The sequence below is a fragment of the Triticum aestivum genome, chromosome 5D (genome assembly GCF_018294505.1).
Source record: "Triticum aestivum cultivar Chinese Spring chromosome 5D, IWGSC CS RefSeq v2.1, whole genome shotgun sequence".
Taxonomy (NCBI): Eukaryota; Viridiplantae; Streptophyta; class Magnoliopsida; order Poales; family Poaceae; genus Triticum; species Triticum aestivum.
Genome location: NC_057808.1, coordinates 269,858,577 through 269,873,255, shown reverse-complemented (window position 1 = coordinate 269,873,255; position 14,679 = coordinate 269,858,577). Strand labels below are relative to the sequence as shown.

Here is a 14,679-nt window from a genome sequence, read left to right as displayed (position 1 = left end):
TTAGTAAGCTCAAATAGACAATCACCAAACTTAGGATCATTGGAATTCATCTTACTCAAGGCAATGGACTTATGAAGAATTTCATCTAAGTTTTGCAAGGAATAGTTTGGAAATTGTTCCTCAAGAAATCTCCATATAGTGTAGGCACAATCAAGAGTAGGCAAGCAACCAATTAAGTTTCTAGGCAAACCTCTAGTGATAAGATTAACAGTTCTAAGGTTGCGGATCATGTCGATAGACTCATCAAGGGTAGGATGCAAAGGATCAACATGGGGTGCACAAGGGCTAGTAATGTACTTGTTCAAATGATATTCATTGAAAATCTCAAGCATCTCAATTTTCCATTCATGAGAGGACTCTCCATCAAGTATAGGCACTCTACGTCTAAGACTCCCCAACGTAGACTCATCCATCTTCCTCCAGTGGTGATTAAACCAAAGCAATGGAGACCAATGCTCTGATACCAATTGAAAGGATCGAGAAGAGCTGTCTAGAGGGGGGTGAATAGACTCTTAACAAAGAAAAGTAGTAGTTTTTAATTTCTTCAAGTTAAGGTGGAGTTTTAGCACAAGTTTAAATCATTCACAATACATTTCAAGCAAGCATGGCAAGAGTATATGAGCAGCGGAAAGTAAAGCATGCAAGTTGCAAGAATGTAAAGGGATGGGATTGGAGTGTGCAAACGCAATTGGAGACACGGAGATTTTTGGCGTGGTTCCGATAGGTGGTGCTATCGTACATCCACATTGATGAAGACTTCAACCCACGAAGGGTAACGGTTGCGCGAGTCCACGGAGGGCTCCACCCACGAAGGGTCCACGAAGAAGCAACCTTGTCTACCCCACCATGGTCGTCGCCCACAAAGGACTTGCCTCACTAGGGTAGATCTTCAAGAAGTAGGCGATCTCCTTCCCATACAAACTCCTTGGTTCAACTCCACAATCTTGTCAGAGGCTCCCAAGTGACACCTAACCAATCTAGGAGACACCACTCTCCAAAAGGTAATAGATGGTGTGTTGATGATGAACTCCTTTCTCTTGTGCTTCAAATGATAGTCTCCCCAACACTCAACTCTCTCACACAGATTTGGATTGGGTGGAAAGATGATTTGAGTGGAAAGCAACTTGGGGAAGGCTAGAGATCAAGATTCTTGTGGTTGGAATGGAATATCTTGGTCTCAACACATGAGTAGGTGGTTCTTTCTCAGAAAATGTACGGTAGAAGTGTAGGCACGTTCCGATGGCTCTCCTCACGAATGAAGAGTGGGTGAAGGGGTATATATAGCCTCCACACAAAATCTAGCCGTTACACACAAATCACCAAACTCGCTGGGACCGAATCGAGAAACTCGGTCAAACCAATTTTGTTCAAAATGTGAACGTTAGGCTTTTCGGTGGGACTGACATGTCAACTCCGTGGGACCAATTTCATTAGGGTTAGGGCATAACGCAATTTCGGTGAGACTGATCACATAAACTCGGTAGGACCGATTTCTGTAATAGGCAAACAGAAAGTTGGTCAGGCAAACTCGGTGGGACTGAATCGCTCATTTCGGTGAGACCGAAACGTTACGAAAGGGAAACAAAGAGTTTGCATTGCGAACTCGGTGGGACCGATCGCTCATCTCGGTTGGACCGAAACGTTGCGAAGGGAAACAGAGAGTTTGCAATCCCATCTCGGTGAGACCAAGATCCCTATCGGTGAGACCGAAATGACTAGGGTTCTGGTAGTGGCTATGTCAAATGAACTCGGTGGCGCCGGATAGATCAAATCGGTGGGGCCGAGTTTGACTTTTGGTTTGGGACATATGTGGATATGAGAAAGTGGTTGAGGGCTTTGGAGCATATCACTAAGCGCTTTGAGCAAGCAAGCCATTAAGCAACACCTCACCCCCTTTTAATAGTATTGGCTTTTCCTATGGACTCAATGTGATCTTGGATCACTAAAATGAAAATGAAGAGTCCTGAGCTTTTGAGCTTTTGCCAATCCTCTGTCCTTAGCATCTTGAAGGGGTTCCACATCCTCTTGTCCACGCCACTCCACTTTGAACTCATCTGAAATATACTTGATAAAAGAATTAGTCCAACAAGAGATATGTTGACATTAATTACCAAAATCACCCAGGGAGCACTTGTGCTTTCACAATGGCGGTGAGGTGGAGAGGAGGCGGAGGAAGGCTAGAATGATGATGGTGGTTGTGCCTCCCGAGTCGCCCGCAGGACGACGAGGTGGCCTTTCGTGAGTTGAGTTGGGCGGTAGCGGTTGCAAGAGGGCTGATGTATTCAGTACTTAGGAGAAATTGAATAATTACTCCTATAAAGGATGCTAGAGTACCGGTCTCCTAGGGGGCTTCGCGGGCGAGAGTGCCCAGCGCGCGTCCATTTCCCGGTGGTGAGTCACAGGGGCCTCTCTTCGGTATCTAAAGGTAATTCCGTTGATGACTGGGAAACAAGTCTCCTCAACATCGACACCTTATCGTTGAGTGAATCCTTGAGCGATGAGCCTTGCTTTGTACCGTGCTACCTTGTTATTTCATCTTTGTTTTGAATAAAAACCCACTTATGGCCAACATGGCGTATGTGGGGAGGAGTTAGACAAAGCGGTCCGAACACCCTCCTTTTATTGAGAGATAACAATTCAACATCCATTGCCTCTTGCTAATCTTTCCAATCTAACATTTTTTTTGCAAGCAACGAGCGTGTTAGGATTGTGGACAGGATCTATCATTGAGGCGATTTCCTTAGCAAAGTTAATGTCAACATTTTGTTGTTGCTCGGTTCAGGGACTCCATGATATCAATATAATTTATGGGAATTTTGTCATGGAGCACTTCTCGTGCTAACTCTTACTCTATCAAATTTCCCATTCCATGAGCAAGGTCCTTTGGCTTTCTCGTGTCGTGCACTGATTTCATTTGCAACAAGAGGTGAATATTTACTATTAGTCTTATTGTGTTTCTCAAATTCTTTTTCCACAATCTAATTTTCAGCATCAATTTTTTGCACATACCTCCATGAATATCAGTTCATCACGTTTTTTTGGACGCGGGTGAAACATTCATCAATGATTATTAAAAAATAAGATTTTTTTTGAAGTATTTTACTATTCACCGGGTGCATGTGAGCTTGGGATTAGAAACTCCATGTCCAGAAAAAGATGCTTCTCACTGCCTGGCAACGGGATCCATCAAAAGGAAAAAAAAAACTCAAGATGCTCACAACTCTATTCCTAAGGAGCTGGGTTTGTAATGTTCTCTACTACTCCCTTCGTCCCATAATGTAAGACTTTTTTTACACTACACTAGTGTCAAAATGTCTTGTATTATGGGACGGATGGAGTATTAAAGAAGAGTTGGTAAGTTCGCTTTCTCGTCTTCATGGTTTTCTTCTCCGTCCCTTTATGTTGGTTTTTTCCTCTTCACGTCCTTAGTTGGGAATAATCTAAACCAAATCGATATTTTCATTTCCTTGTCTTACCGAAAACCATATCCTGCATTAACGCAATCAATTCTTAATAAAAACATGTTCTGCAATAACTCAATGGAATCAAATCAAATCTTACCAAGCCTCAACTGTAACAAATATTTCCATGCAATCCTCTACACATGACCAAATCAACTCAAAATCTTACCAAAACCCTAACTAAATGAAAGCTTTTCCTCGCCTTTCTCTAATCATTATCAAATCATAACAAATTTTAGAATATAGTAGGTGCAAGGTATATGTCAGACACAATTAGTGTTGAACCACTATAATATGCACGCACGCCCCATTGCAACGCACAGACAATTAGCTAAATAGGGAGTTGGTAGTTGGGCTGTTTTTCTTATCACCCATAATTTATATTGCGAAAATGAGAGTTTCTGGATATTTTATTGGACCCCAATAGCCAGCGAACGTTTGTTGTGATGCATCGCAATTGCGAAAGCTTTTTATGGCAAATTATTCTAAAACACATATCAAATATTTTAAAAAACGCATGGCAAACTCTGGCAAAACAAAGAATTTTCTGCAAAAATTGTCGTGTTCGCTGGAGGTATTGCTATACTCGCAACACATAAATTGCCGTGAGAAACATTCGTTTTGCCATGCACCGGAGCGAACGTTCGCTCTATAACATAATCATTTTCGTTTTTGCCCAACCACTTTGATACGACGACGAGCGACGAGTGCACGCAAACAGGTGGCCAGCCGGCGGGGCCCGGTTCCGGGTACAAATCGTTTACAACCGCCGGAGGAGGGAATATGCACCGAATATGCATAACCAACACGGTCGCAAAACCTGTCGCTCCTTTTCCTTTCTTCCCGAAGTCTCTCCTTCTGGATCGTCAGCCCACAACCGACACCCAAGGCCAAAACCCGACGAGATCCTCTTCTCCCTCCATCTCCACTCCATCCACAGAGAGCAAGGCAGGCAATCGCGTCGCGCGTCACCACCGTCGATCCCCCCGTCCGTCGAGGTATGAGACAGGAGGCCGCCAGCCTGGTGATCACCCACGAAGACGACCGGCAGCACCACCACAGCCGCCCGCCGCCTCCCGACGAGGAGGAGGAGGACACGGGCGCCGTGGCCCCGCCGTCCTGCGCGACAATCCTGCTGCGGCGGGAGGGCGGCGAGGCCGAGGCGGGGGAAGGCGAGGAGCCGCTGCAGCTGGTCCCGCCGCTCAACTTCGCGATGGTGGACCAGGGCGTGTACCGCTCCGGGTTCCCGGACGCCTCCAACCTGCCCTTCCTCGAGACCCTCCGCCTCCGCTCCGTCCTGTTAGTACACGGCTACGTGCACACGTACGTTCTTCTTCGAGGTGGTGGTGACGTGATTCTGATTCGTGTTGATTTCTCCAGGTGCCTCTGCCCGGAGCCGTACCCGGAGGCCAACCAGGAGTTCCTCCGTGCCCGCGGGATCAGGCTCTTCCAACTCGGAATCGACGGCTCCAAGGTTAATGCAAATCCCTTCTCCTTATGGGCATGGGCATCCTTGGCTAAACCTCCTCGAAGGTTTGCCCTTTGAGAATTTTGCTATATCATGCTTATTCTTGATCCGAAGAAATGTAAGCAAGTGAGAAAAGAGGGGGGATAACATGGGCTATCAACTCTAACTAGCTAAACTTCATCGAAGCTTTGCCCTTTGGTCTTCTCTTTTTCTCACTTGCATATGCTTTCTTGCTTGTCCGAAGAAATAAAATCAAAACGGTAAGCGAGTAAGGAAAGATGGGATCAAACATGTCTATTAACTCCGTTTCATAATTCTTGTCATGGTTTTAACTAAAACCACGGCGGGAATTATGGAACGGAGGGAGTAGTATTATGATTTTGTGATTAGTCATAGATTCTTCGTCACACGGTAGTGATGGTTGCAATGGTTCTATCTTCTCGAATCTTCTCCATAGTACTTGTGTGCGGGCACATCATATGCCTTCCGTGGGATTGTGAAGTGGAGTTGCCTTGTCCAAGTTGAGCTTCTCCATATACGCTTTAGCTGAAAGCGCCTCTCTACCAAATTATATATCGGATGAAGCTTCAACATTTTTTCTAATTAGACAGATGACTTGTATTTCTGACCCGACAGAATAGCTGGATATCTAGTTTAAATGTCCACTGTCGAGTACTTGTTGGCTTAACGAAGGTTGGATTTTAGGGGACTAAATTTATATGATATGTTATTGTAGTAGCACACTATGCGCCAAGGACTGTTCTTTTTACCCCTCTATTGTGTATTCCTAACTAACCGATATAAAAAAAATTGAATACCTTGGACCATTGTTGAGGAAATCGTTAACCGATAGTTGCTCGATAGGCTGGCGAGCAGGGGATTAATAGGCTAATCGGCAAGTTAATCAATTAATCGGTCGATTTATTAGTTTATCGGTTACACAGTGACCTTACAAGTAGGGATTAATCGGTCATTTAACTGGTTAATCGGCTAAATTCTTGAACAGGACCTTGGAGCAATAACATTATCAGTTGGCCATGTATAAAACACTACAAATGCTAGAAGAATAAAGTGTTGAATTTGAGAAACTTGTTGGAATTCAGATTTGAGTGGTCAATTCGGCAATAGGACACACAAATAACACTTGAAATCCACCTCATGGTGTTGGACCCTAACACAGATTCAGGTCGTTTGAACAGCAACAACAAAAAATTGAGTCTATGACCCTAAAATGCTCAAATTATGATCTTGTTTCTAACTAGATATTGCTCTTTTATTACGAGCTGATGACAACCATCTGAAACCTTCACTGTTATGTTGCTCAGTTGTTGTAGTCCTTAGGTATTTTGTGTTATACTTCTTTGGGTTGCATTTTGTGTAATGATACACAATTTATGCTTAGAATTCAGGCATGGTACTTCTCAAAAGGCAAGTATTTTTATCTTCCTTGTCTTTTTGCATGGAGTATTTTTATCTTCCTAATTAACCAAACGACTTGTGTATGTCGTCAAAACATCTTGAAGGTACAGCAAGGTAGGTTTTTGCTCCAACTGAATGAGTAAACTGGTAAAAGACCTTCCTTTCCACCGGAGCAGAAATATTATTGTCATTTATAGTTTCTCGATATGTTTAATGATTTTATTTTGTCACCACCAGTAGAAAATCAATAAACACTCATATACAAGCATATATGGTTCATATCTCAATTGTATAAAATTGTTGTTCTTTTTTTCTTCCTTTATTCAGTGGAGCTTTCAAATTTAAGGGAATAACTTGAGGTGTGTCTTTTTATCAAGCCAACGAGGCCACACTCTTTATCAGTTAGAAGTATTAGCGTTGCAATCCCGTGAAGTGGGTTAAGGGCACATGAAAGGTGAACATGTGGCACGGAAAAATGGAATCGGATTCTTTTATCTGGATTGGGTTGTTTATTTTGCACTTTGGCGATGCACCTTAAAAATATTGCACGATTGATCATTAGAGAAAGTTCAGATCAGACTGATATTTAACAATTCACCTTATAAGAATGAAATGGCATACACACTCTTTACTAACTGATAACTTAGACCAGAGAAGAGAACCAGAATCTAGCTTCTAAAAGGCACTGGGTAACTTGCTACTCCCTCCGTTCCTAAATATTTGTCTTTCTAGAGATTTCAACAAATGACTACATACGGAGTAAAATGAGTAAATCTACACTCTAAAATATGTCTATATACATTCGTATGTGGTAGTCCATTTGAAATCTAAAAAGACAAATATTTAGGACCGGAGGGAGTAGATGGCATTTACAGTATAAGAAAGCAGCTTGAAGTTGGTCATTTTCTTCCTTTTGTCGTAGCAGTTCTATCATTTATCTTCATTTTTTCTCTTGTTACCAAAGATTTGCCACAAAGTGGCATTTTTCATTTTCAGGAGCTTACTGAAAATGGATGTTGCTTTCAGGAACCCTTTGTGAGCATTCCCGAAGACACAATCCGCGAGGCTCTGAAAGTTGTTCTAGGTACTAGAATGTTCTACCGAATCATTTTATTATGAGTCATTTCTTCCCCTGACTGCATATCAAATTCTCATTTGTAGACACAAGAAACCACCCGGTGCTTATTCACTGCAAGCGTGGAAAGGTAAAAATAGCATGATTACATTTTATCTACATTGCTGTTTGTTTGGCCTGTCGAAATTTCTATAGCATCTGAATTTTGTGTTGCAAACATAAAAATGTGCAGCATCGAACTGGCTGTGTTGTTGGATGCTTGAGGAAACTGCAGCGCTGGTGTCTAACATCAGTATTTGACGAATACCAGCGTTTTGCTGCTGCGAAAGCAAGAGTTTCTGATCTAAGGTTTATTGAGCTATTCGACATCTCAAGCTTAAAGCATTTACCAGCGTCTTTCTCATGTTGAGCAAGAAGCGTACATCAGCGGCCTCTGGGGGCCCAGATTGGCATTTCTTTCCCGTATCTAGTAACATGGCCGATAAGAATAACTGTTGATTCTCAAAAAAAAAACTGTTAATACTACTTTTGATTCTGTTTTTGGCTCACGAATCATGAAGTTGACCCTGACAAGTTAAACATTGTAAATCATTTTTGAAGCTATGGTAGATATTAGATAGGCCGCATGAGTTATATTCTCACCGTTGCTGCATTTATCATATGTTTGCTGGCATTATGTAAGCATGTAATAATAGTCTGTAATTATGTTATGTTGTATACTAAATAAAACTCAGTCTGGCAAGCAAACCTTGTGTTATATCTGGTATTATCAATTGGATCTGTCCAGTTTTTGGCACTTTCGCTGTTGTAGCAAAGCTTTTGTAGATACTACTGCTTAAAAGATGCCACTGATGCGAGCAACTTCTTGCGAAAATGCCTGTCTACATCAGGTAGGCTGGGATAGCTCCTGCTTACATAGAGATAAAGTAATGCGAGACTAAAGGGTATGCTCCTTGTTTTAAAATGAAGAGCTTTTGATGAATCCAATTCCTATCAATGGAACTAAGGGACGAGCCCACATGATTCCTGTGAAAACGGCATCATGCAAAGTTTCCTTCCAGTCTTAAGAGTGGAGATCCATGTGATGATGTGAAGCATCCAAACACCTTTCTTTAATCAACACAACGCAAAAGGTGGTAAGTGAGATTTGCCCGCTCAATGGAGAGGGCATCGAGATTTGAGAGCAAAATGCAGAGTAATGAGAAAGGCTGGTAATTGATCACGAGACTCTCACAGGAATCAGGCAAGTAACAGACACCAGACAACACTCAATACTAACATCACAAGCAACAACAGGCGATCAAAACAAAAACAAAAATCAAAATCAGCACCAAAACCCCACAGAAACAGCAGCTTAGTTATTCAGTGAGACACTGGGCAAGGTAATATCTGGCAGATGTGTCTTGGGGCAGATAAAAACACTTTGCTTCATTCCAAATCAACACACATACAATTTCTTCACAAATCAGGAGAGAGAGAGAGAGAGAGAGGTTAAAATAGGAACAGACAGAAAAAGGGGCAAACATAAAAGCTGAAGGATACATCCTAAAATGCCGCATCCATGCTTCTATCTTGTCAATATACTAGATAAATAAATAGCAGCTACCGTGCACCTTTTGGCTTCAAAGAAACTGAGAACTCCTCTGGTCTCTTTCTTGCTCGGTGTTCTTGTACGATGCCTCCTAATTAAATACTTAAGCTTTCTTCTATAATTCGAAGCTCTCCACATTTGGGTTCTCTTCAACTACAAGTTCGGAAGCATAAAATGAGTCGTAAGTACTGGTTCACAGAACTAAATTAAAGGAAAGCATGAGATATAAAACGAAGGCATTTTCATTGTATGCTAGCCACAACATTCAAGCTCAAACGTGATACACTACAGGTAATAAAGTGTCACAGACACAGGATATAAAAAGCAGGAATATAATAATTGCCTGGATGAACTGAGCTAATAATTCAATTACTTCTTAAAAAATTATAGGCTGTAAAGTTACTAACAAAGACGCAAACTCTCAGTTCAGTAGAGGAGTAACTGAACAGATACATCCAACTGGAAACAGATTAACAGAACAGTCGTACTACAAAACCTTGTGATTTGCCAACGGAGTTCCAAGTTACAGTCTGCATTAACATTTAACAAACTGTTACTGTTAAGGCTTTATGTGCCTTATGGCCCCTTATATTTAAGCCAATGTTTTGCATGCTCAAATGTATGTTTCACCTCACATAACATGCAGATGATAACACTATTGGTGAGCCTTTTTAGTATATGAGAATCAAATGGAATAACACACAGCAGTCAAAACGACCTGAAAATTGTCGACAACAAAAATATGCACATCACAGTATATTAAGTTGCATACTGTATTGGAAAAAGGTCTTAGTGGGTAAGTTTATAAGTTGTGAACTATTGGGTGGTGGTCAAGAAGACCCCGAGAGAAAACATGTAAGCATAACTAACATTTAGTTCATCATGCTTTCAGTTGATAGACTGGGAAAGAGCGAGATACAAGGGAAAAGGAGTATTTTTCATGACATTGGCGGTATTCTCTACCCAATGAAGGGCATGCCTCAACTTTCCATGCTTCAGAACATCTAGTCCTCAGTGAAAAGTTATCTTTGACAATTATTTCAAGAAAAACTACAGTTCACAATATGTTAAGACTAGAGTAATCATGATGTTAGCTTGTGAAGGCTGTGAAAGGCCCACCTAGATGCATGACTGCAATTCTGAGGCTCCACAATCAACATGCTTTTAGTTCAATTTTGACTTAAGCTAGAAGTTGACATTGCAACACAAAACTTTTCCGCATCGATAACTATCATGGGTGCACATATTAAAATTTCAGTTAAAACGACTGCCCTATACTTTGGCCTATTTTGCAAAAAAAAAAAATCACTTTCCTCTTCCGTCTCACTAATCTCCTTCCCTCCCTCAATGCACTTCTCTTTACCTACTTGATGTTTCCACTGTCCAAAGGCACATAGAGTATATGCATCCTTGTTAATTTCCACTATCTCTACCTGTGATGCTGCTTATCAGCTACAGTGAATCAGTGAATGTGCCCTGTCCTACAATGAGTATGAACACTCTGGCCAAACTCCTCATGGAATGGCCATGTGACCGGTTCACCGCCCACATCTAGCAATGACAGGGCAACGGCAATACAAACCATGTGAGCATTTAGTTTCCAAACCTAAGCAATTATAATATCACCAAACAGTTGTTAGCCTGCGCAGTATGAGCATTGTAGCCCAATGCTCCTGTGCACGACTAGACCATCCCACCAACCTCTGAGAATCCCAGGGTATTGGCTCCACGTACCAGACTATAAAACAGGGAACTATCCTGAAGCTTCGACTCACGTTTGCAGCATGTAGTCAGTGAACAACTTAGCTAAAACTATTGATCTAATGTTCATTTTAACTGATATTTACTCAGTGATAGACAAAGAAAACAAATTAGAAGCATCACGAAAAAGGGAGATGAAGGTAAATATCAACCTTACCCCAATGCAGCAGATGGACTAGTTGTTCCACCCTCTGGAAAGTAAGCTTTTGAATCGGCTACTGGACATCCTTTGCAAAGCCTTCTTTGCACAAGGCACCTCAGCATCAGCCAGCTTCTGTAGATGCTGACAAGCACCAGCATCTGCAAGACGCCGTCGTGTTCCATTCCCACCACCCATAGCAAGTGCTAGCAGTACTGAGACTGGGTGTTTTTTGTCAATCTCCTCATTCCGGGGGTTAAGCATCTGCACCAACCTTGTCAGATTCTTCTCATCCCTGACCAACTCCTTTCGATTGGATTTCAAGGTCATCAAAGCAAGTAGTGCACGACCAGCTGACTCCTGTACGGATGCAGGCTTGGCTACCTCCATCATCTTAACCAGCGTGCCAACACATGGTGCCATGCACCGCTTGGTGTCATCACTCATGCCAGGTGCAAGGTCGGCAATCATATCTGCAGCCATCTGCTGCAACAGGATGCTACCACCACGGCGCATAAGGTCTGTTAGTTGTGCAAAGAAGAGCGGGGATGAACATAGGATCCTGGCGGCCGAAGGGACTACTGCGAGCACGTGGATAGCGCGTAGGACAGAATTCTGAAGATCGAGATCGGTGGTGATGTGCAGAGCCTGCAATAGTGGCGGTAATGCACCATCTTGTACAATCTGTTGCTGTGTCTCAAGGTCTCCCATGGACGCTATCGACCACAGGCAGAGAGCAGCATTCTTCTGTGTGTCAGTGGTGCCACTGGCAAGTAAATCAACCAGAACTGGCAACCCACCCTCCTCAGCCAATGCTGAGCGCACATCGTCGATCGAGACCACATTCTTGATAGCTGCTACAGCGAGCGCCTGCACAGCCAACGAACCAGAGCCAGGACGGCACGCATTAATCAAGATGGAAACCCCTCCATATGCTGATACAGCCCACGCGCTGCCAGCATCGGCGGTCATGGCCTCAATGGCAACAACGGCACGCTCCCTCGTGGCCGGTGCCGAGGCAGAGTCAAGCACGCGCAACAGTGGGCCAAGGCCGCCCTCGTCGAACACCGCTTTCCGGGATGCACTGCAGGCAGTGGCAAGGAGGGCCACGACCGCTGCTGCGCGGTCCCTCAGCGCCGAGTGGGCCGATGCGTCGAGCATGCGGAGCAGCGCAGCCACATCGCCATCGGCGGCTACGATGTTTGCGGCCTCAGCAGCTGGGTCATTCCCCAGCAACTCCAGCAGCGAGGCGAGGGCCTTGAGCTTGAGGTCGAGGCCCCCGATCTGGAGCCGCGCAAAGGCGTCCCTGATGAAGAGCGACTTGTCGGAGCGGGATGCAGCTGCCGCGGGCACCTGCAGCACAATGGCGTTGGGGGAGGACGCCGAGGAATCGACGGAGAGGAGGCCCGAGCGAAGGAGCAGCGAGAGGTCGTGCAGGAGAAGCGTGAGCGAGGAAGCGGCGATGTCGAGGTCGCTCTGGAGGCGCAGGCGCCCGCCGGGGAGGGCCGGGTCCTGGCAGCGCGCGGACAATGCGTGGAGGGAGCGGAGGGCCGGGAGCAGCGAGGCCACCAGATCGGCGAAGAGCGGGTGGCTGGCGGCCGGGGCGGGCGCGGAGACGAGCGAGGACTGGAGCGCGAGCAGCGTGGCGTGCAGCGCGCGCCAGCGGGAGTGGAGCGCGTTGGCGGACGCCGCGGCCAGGAGGAGCGGCGGGAGCAGCGCGTGCAGGATCTGGGCGAGCGCGTCCGCGGCGGCCGGCGGCGGGGGCGAGGGCGAGGGCGGCGGCGTCATGGGCGGCGGCGGGCGACGGCGGGGGAGGGGGAGTGGAGCAGGAGGGGGAGGAGGGGAAAGCGAGGGAAAGAGCGGCGGCAGCACATCACATGGAGTGGTGGGGGGCGCGGAACGGACGGACGCGATTTGCTTCCGCTGGAAGGAAAAGCTGTAAAGCGGAGGTTGGCTGGCAGCCGTTGCCGGGTGTCACGCGCGAGTCCCGCTTTATTCACACAAACAGGGAGGGCCCGCCGTACTCGCTTGGCAGCGGGGCGGTGAAAATGCCATTCCGGACACGCGGCGAGCTTTCGTGTTTTTTTTGCCCAACCCAATGCCAATGGAGCCGGTCATGTTTTTTGCATCGTGTTGTTTCTCGTCAGAAATGCAAGCGTGGTGTTTCGTTGTCTCGTCAGAAATGCGGTGTTTGGTTGCATCTTTCGACGTGTTTGGTTACTTTGATTTTTGTCTGCATTGCACGTGTGTCTCGGTTGGGCTTGGTTGAGAAAAAACAGGCTAAAAACCAACATCTGCACTTTGTTTGTCTGTACAGGGGCGGAGCCAGGATGAAAAACAAGAGGGGGCAAAGTTATACATGCCTCCAGAAATATGTATACAAGCTAATGGCTAGATCATTTTAAAAACCAACCACACAAGCATACATATAGTATGTAAGAACCAAAATCGCATATATGTCCTTATATTATAATGTCAACACACACATAATTATGACACAGTCATTGCCAAAGAAAAGTAAACTAACCACTGAAGGCACAATAGCTTGAGAAATATGAATACGGCATTCCTTTTTGTTGCTACATCCCTGATTTCTAGCCTTAGAGCTGCACGAAAAAGAAACACATTTTATAAAATAGAGAGTGTAAACATTTTTAGATAAAGAAAATCTTAAGCACGTTACCCCCTTCCGTTTCATCGCGCGACGATTTTTCCCATGTAAGGTAATTTCTCCTAATCTCCCCATGATTGTTGATATTAAATATGTAAGTCTCTTCTTTTTGGATGGATCCCGTGTAAGCTATTTAGATCAACTATTTCAGGTATACTGCAGTTGTCGATTTTACAAAACATCTCTCCATTAGCTTGCCTGTCAATGCCATATAGTTCAATGTTAAATAAATTGAAATACATGAAGGCAGAATATTGCTACAGATTTTATTCTACTCCCACGTGCTCAAACTTATTCATACGAAATTATTACGCAAAGCTAGATCCAATCAATCTAATAATCAATTTGTACATTATAATGTACACACATGGATATTTGATACAATTTGTTACCTTTTTAACATGGAAATCAGAATATATAATAAGAGAACTAAACCTAGGTCTCACGTATTACCTTGGTATTGATCAGTAGAGCTTCTTTGGCAAGACGGCCGGCCGGTGTGTGCAGTGCGTGGACGGCAGATAATCGCTATCGGCGGAGGGGAGTCGTATAATCGTGTATCTACAGGGCAGTAGAGCCGCAGGCGGCGGCGCGGGGGCTCTCGTGAAGACTAGGTTTCTAGCGAATTGAGAACCATCACATACACGCACGCATGAGGCCTGCTTGCCTGCTCGTCATTCTCGCTAGATGGGTAGCTGGGCCAATAAGCAATCTATTTCTCATACATGGGCTTTAAAAATACAACAGAAAACAAAGCAGTGGGGGCAAATATCTCGGCCTGAGTGGGGGCAACGCTGAATATCCTGGGCCTAGCATAAGCAGGCCAGAAAAACGAGTGGGGGCATTCGCCCCCACAGCGATGCATGTAGATTCGCCCCTGTGTCTGTATACATACCCTCTAGCATGGAGTGAAACAAAAGTTCGTTGCTGGCTTGTTTACGTGAAAACACAAGCCATGGTGTTTGGTTACATGCAACGCATGTTGTCTGGTAACCTCCTCGTGAAGGTGGTGAAGTTACCAATATGCTAGCATTCAGAACAAATCAAAGACATAAAAAATATATAGCACGGCACGACACTTAAACAAGCAGTTT

The 14,679-nt window shown here is 44.6% G+C and overlaps 2 protein-coding genes and 1 long non-coding RNA gene across 4 annotated transcripts; 1 reads left to right on the top strand and 2 right to left on the bottom strand.

The window, feature by feature from the left end:
* The first annotated feature begins 4,262 nt into the window (after positions 1–4,262).
* On the top strand, positions 4,263–8,192 carry LOC123120791 (probable tyrosine-protein phosphatase DSP4). Its single transcript, XM_044540786.1, has 5 exons — positions 4,263–4,760; positions 4,842–4,935; positions 7,375–7,432; positions 7,510–7,553; positions 7,656–8,192. Exons 1-5 carry the CDS (start codon positions 4,462–4,464, stop codon positions 7,830–7,832), a joined length of 672 nt encoding a protein of 223 aa, XP_044396721.1. The 5' UTR covers positions 4,263–4,461; the 3' UTR covers positions 7,833–8,192.
* Positions 8,193–8,826: 634 nt separating this feature from the next.
* Positions 8,827–12,887, bottom strand: LOC123120789 (armadillo repeat-containing protein 3). 2 transcript variants are annotated; one of them, XM_044540785.1, is made up of 2 exons: positions 10,928–12,887; positions 8,827–9,167 (listed from the first exon to the last, which is right to left on the bottom strand). In XM_044540785.1, exon 1 carries the CDS (start codon positions 12,700–12,702, stop codon positions 10,951–10,953), a length of 1,752 nt encoding a protein of 583 aa, XP_044396720.1. In that variant the 5' UTR covers positions 12,703–12,887; the 3' UTR covers positions 8,827–9,167; positions 10,928–10,950. The 2 variants fall into 2 exon arrangements, with proteins under 2 accessions (XP_044396720.1, XP_044396719.1); XM_044540784.1 differs by having other exon boundaries at positions 10,933–12,885.
* Positions 12,888–13,398: 511 nt separating this feature from the next.
* On the bottom strand, positions 13,399–14,400 carry LOC123120792 (uncharacterized). The gene is made up of 3 exons (XR_006459568.1): positions 14,039–14,400; positions 13,598–13,783; positions 13,399–13,520 (listed from the first exon to the last, which is right to left on the bottom strand). It is a non-coding gene; the product is annotated as an uncharacterized lncRNA (long non-coding RNA).
* Between the last annotated feature and the right edge of the window lie 279 nt (positions 14,401–14,679).

Excerpts from the sequence above, each read along its gene's own strand:
- LOC123120791 (XM_044540786.1), top strand. The coding sequence starts at position 4,462 with ATGAGACAGGAGGCCGCCAGCCTGGTGATCACCCACGAAGACGACCGG. Across the intron at positions 7,433-7,509 it reads GGCTCTGAAAGTTGTTCTAG|ACACAAGAAACCACCCGGTG; the intron begins GTACTAGAATGT and ends TCTCATTTGTAG. Across the intron at positions 7,554-7,655 it reads TTCACTGCAAGCGTGGAAAG|CATCGAACTGGCTGTGTTGT; the intron begins GTAAAAATAGCA and ends AAAAATGTGCAG.
- LOC123120789 (XM_044540785.1), bottom strand. The coding sequence starts at position 12,702 with ATGACGCCGCCGCCCTCGCCCTCGCCCCCGCCGCCGGCCGCCGCGGAC.